The sequence below is a fragment of the Penaeus monodon genome, chromosome 25 (genome assembly GCF_015228065.2).
Source record: "Penaeus monodon isolate SGIC_2016 chromosome 25, NSTDA_Pmon_1, whole genome shotgun sequence".
In the NCBI taxonomy this organism is placed as follows: Eukaryota; Metazoa; Arthropoda; class Malacostraca; order Decapoda; family Penaeidae; genus Penaeus; species Penaeus monodon.
The window spans coordinates 40,037,596-40,037,860 of NC_051410.1; the positions used below are offsets into that span (position 1 = coordinate 40,037,596).

The 265-nt window shown below is 40.8% G+C and overlaps 1 protein-coding gene across 1 annotated transcript in view; it reads right to left on the reverse strand.

Annotated features, from left to right (window-relative positions):
• LOC119589266 (ubiquitin carboxyl-terminal hydrolase 24-like) overlaps positions 1 to 265 on the reverse strand; it is a 33,335-nt gene that overhangs the window by 21,355 nt on the left and 11,715 nt on the right. The window contains exon 19 of the mRNA XM_037937884.1: positions 4 to 262. Coding sequence (XP_037793812.1) covers positions 4 to 262 — 259 coding nt within the window. The remainder of the gene's footprint in view (positions 1 to 3; positions 263 to 265) is intronic.

Consider the following 265-nt stretch of genomic DNA (forward strand, 5'->3'; position numbering starts at 1 on the left):
TACCTCCATATTATACAAAAGCCTGAAAGGTGTCATATCAGTTGCTTCAAGATCCAACAAAGTGCGCAGAATTTCCCTTCCAGTTTCTCTCTCCTTTTCTTTATCCCTGACTTTGTCTCTTTTAGCAGGTGAACCATATGGTGTGGTTCTTGGACTAACATCTGAAGTAATACTTCCTCCACTACAAATATGATCAAATTTATCTGCAACACTTGGATCAGTTGGGACAAGATACAGCACACGACGAACTGCCTCAACAATCCTG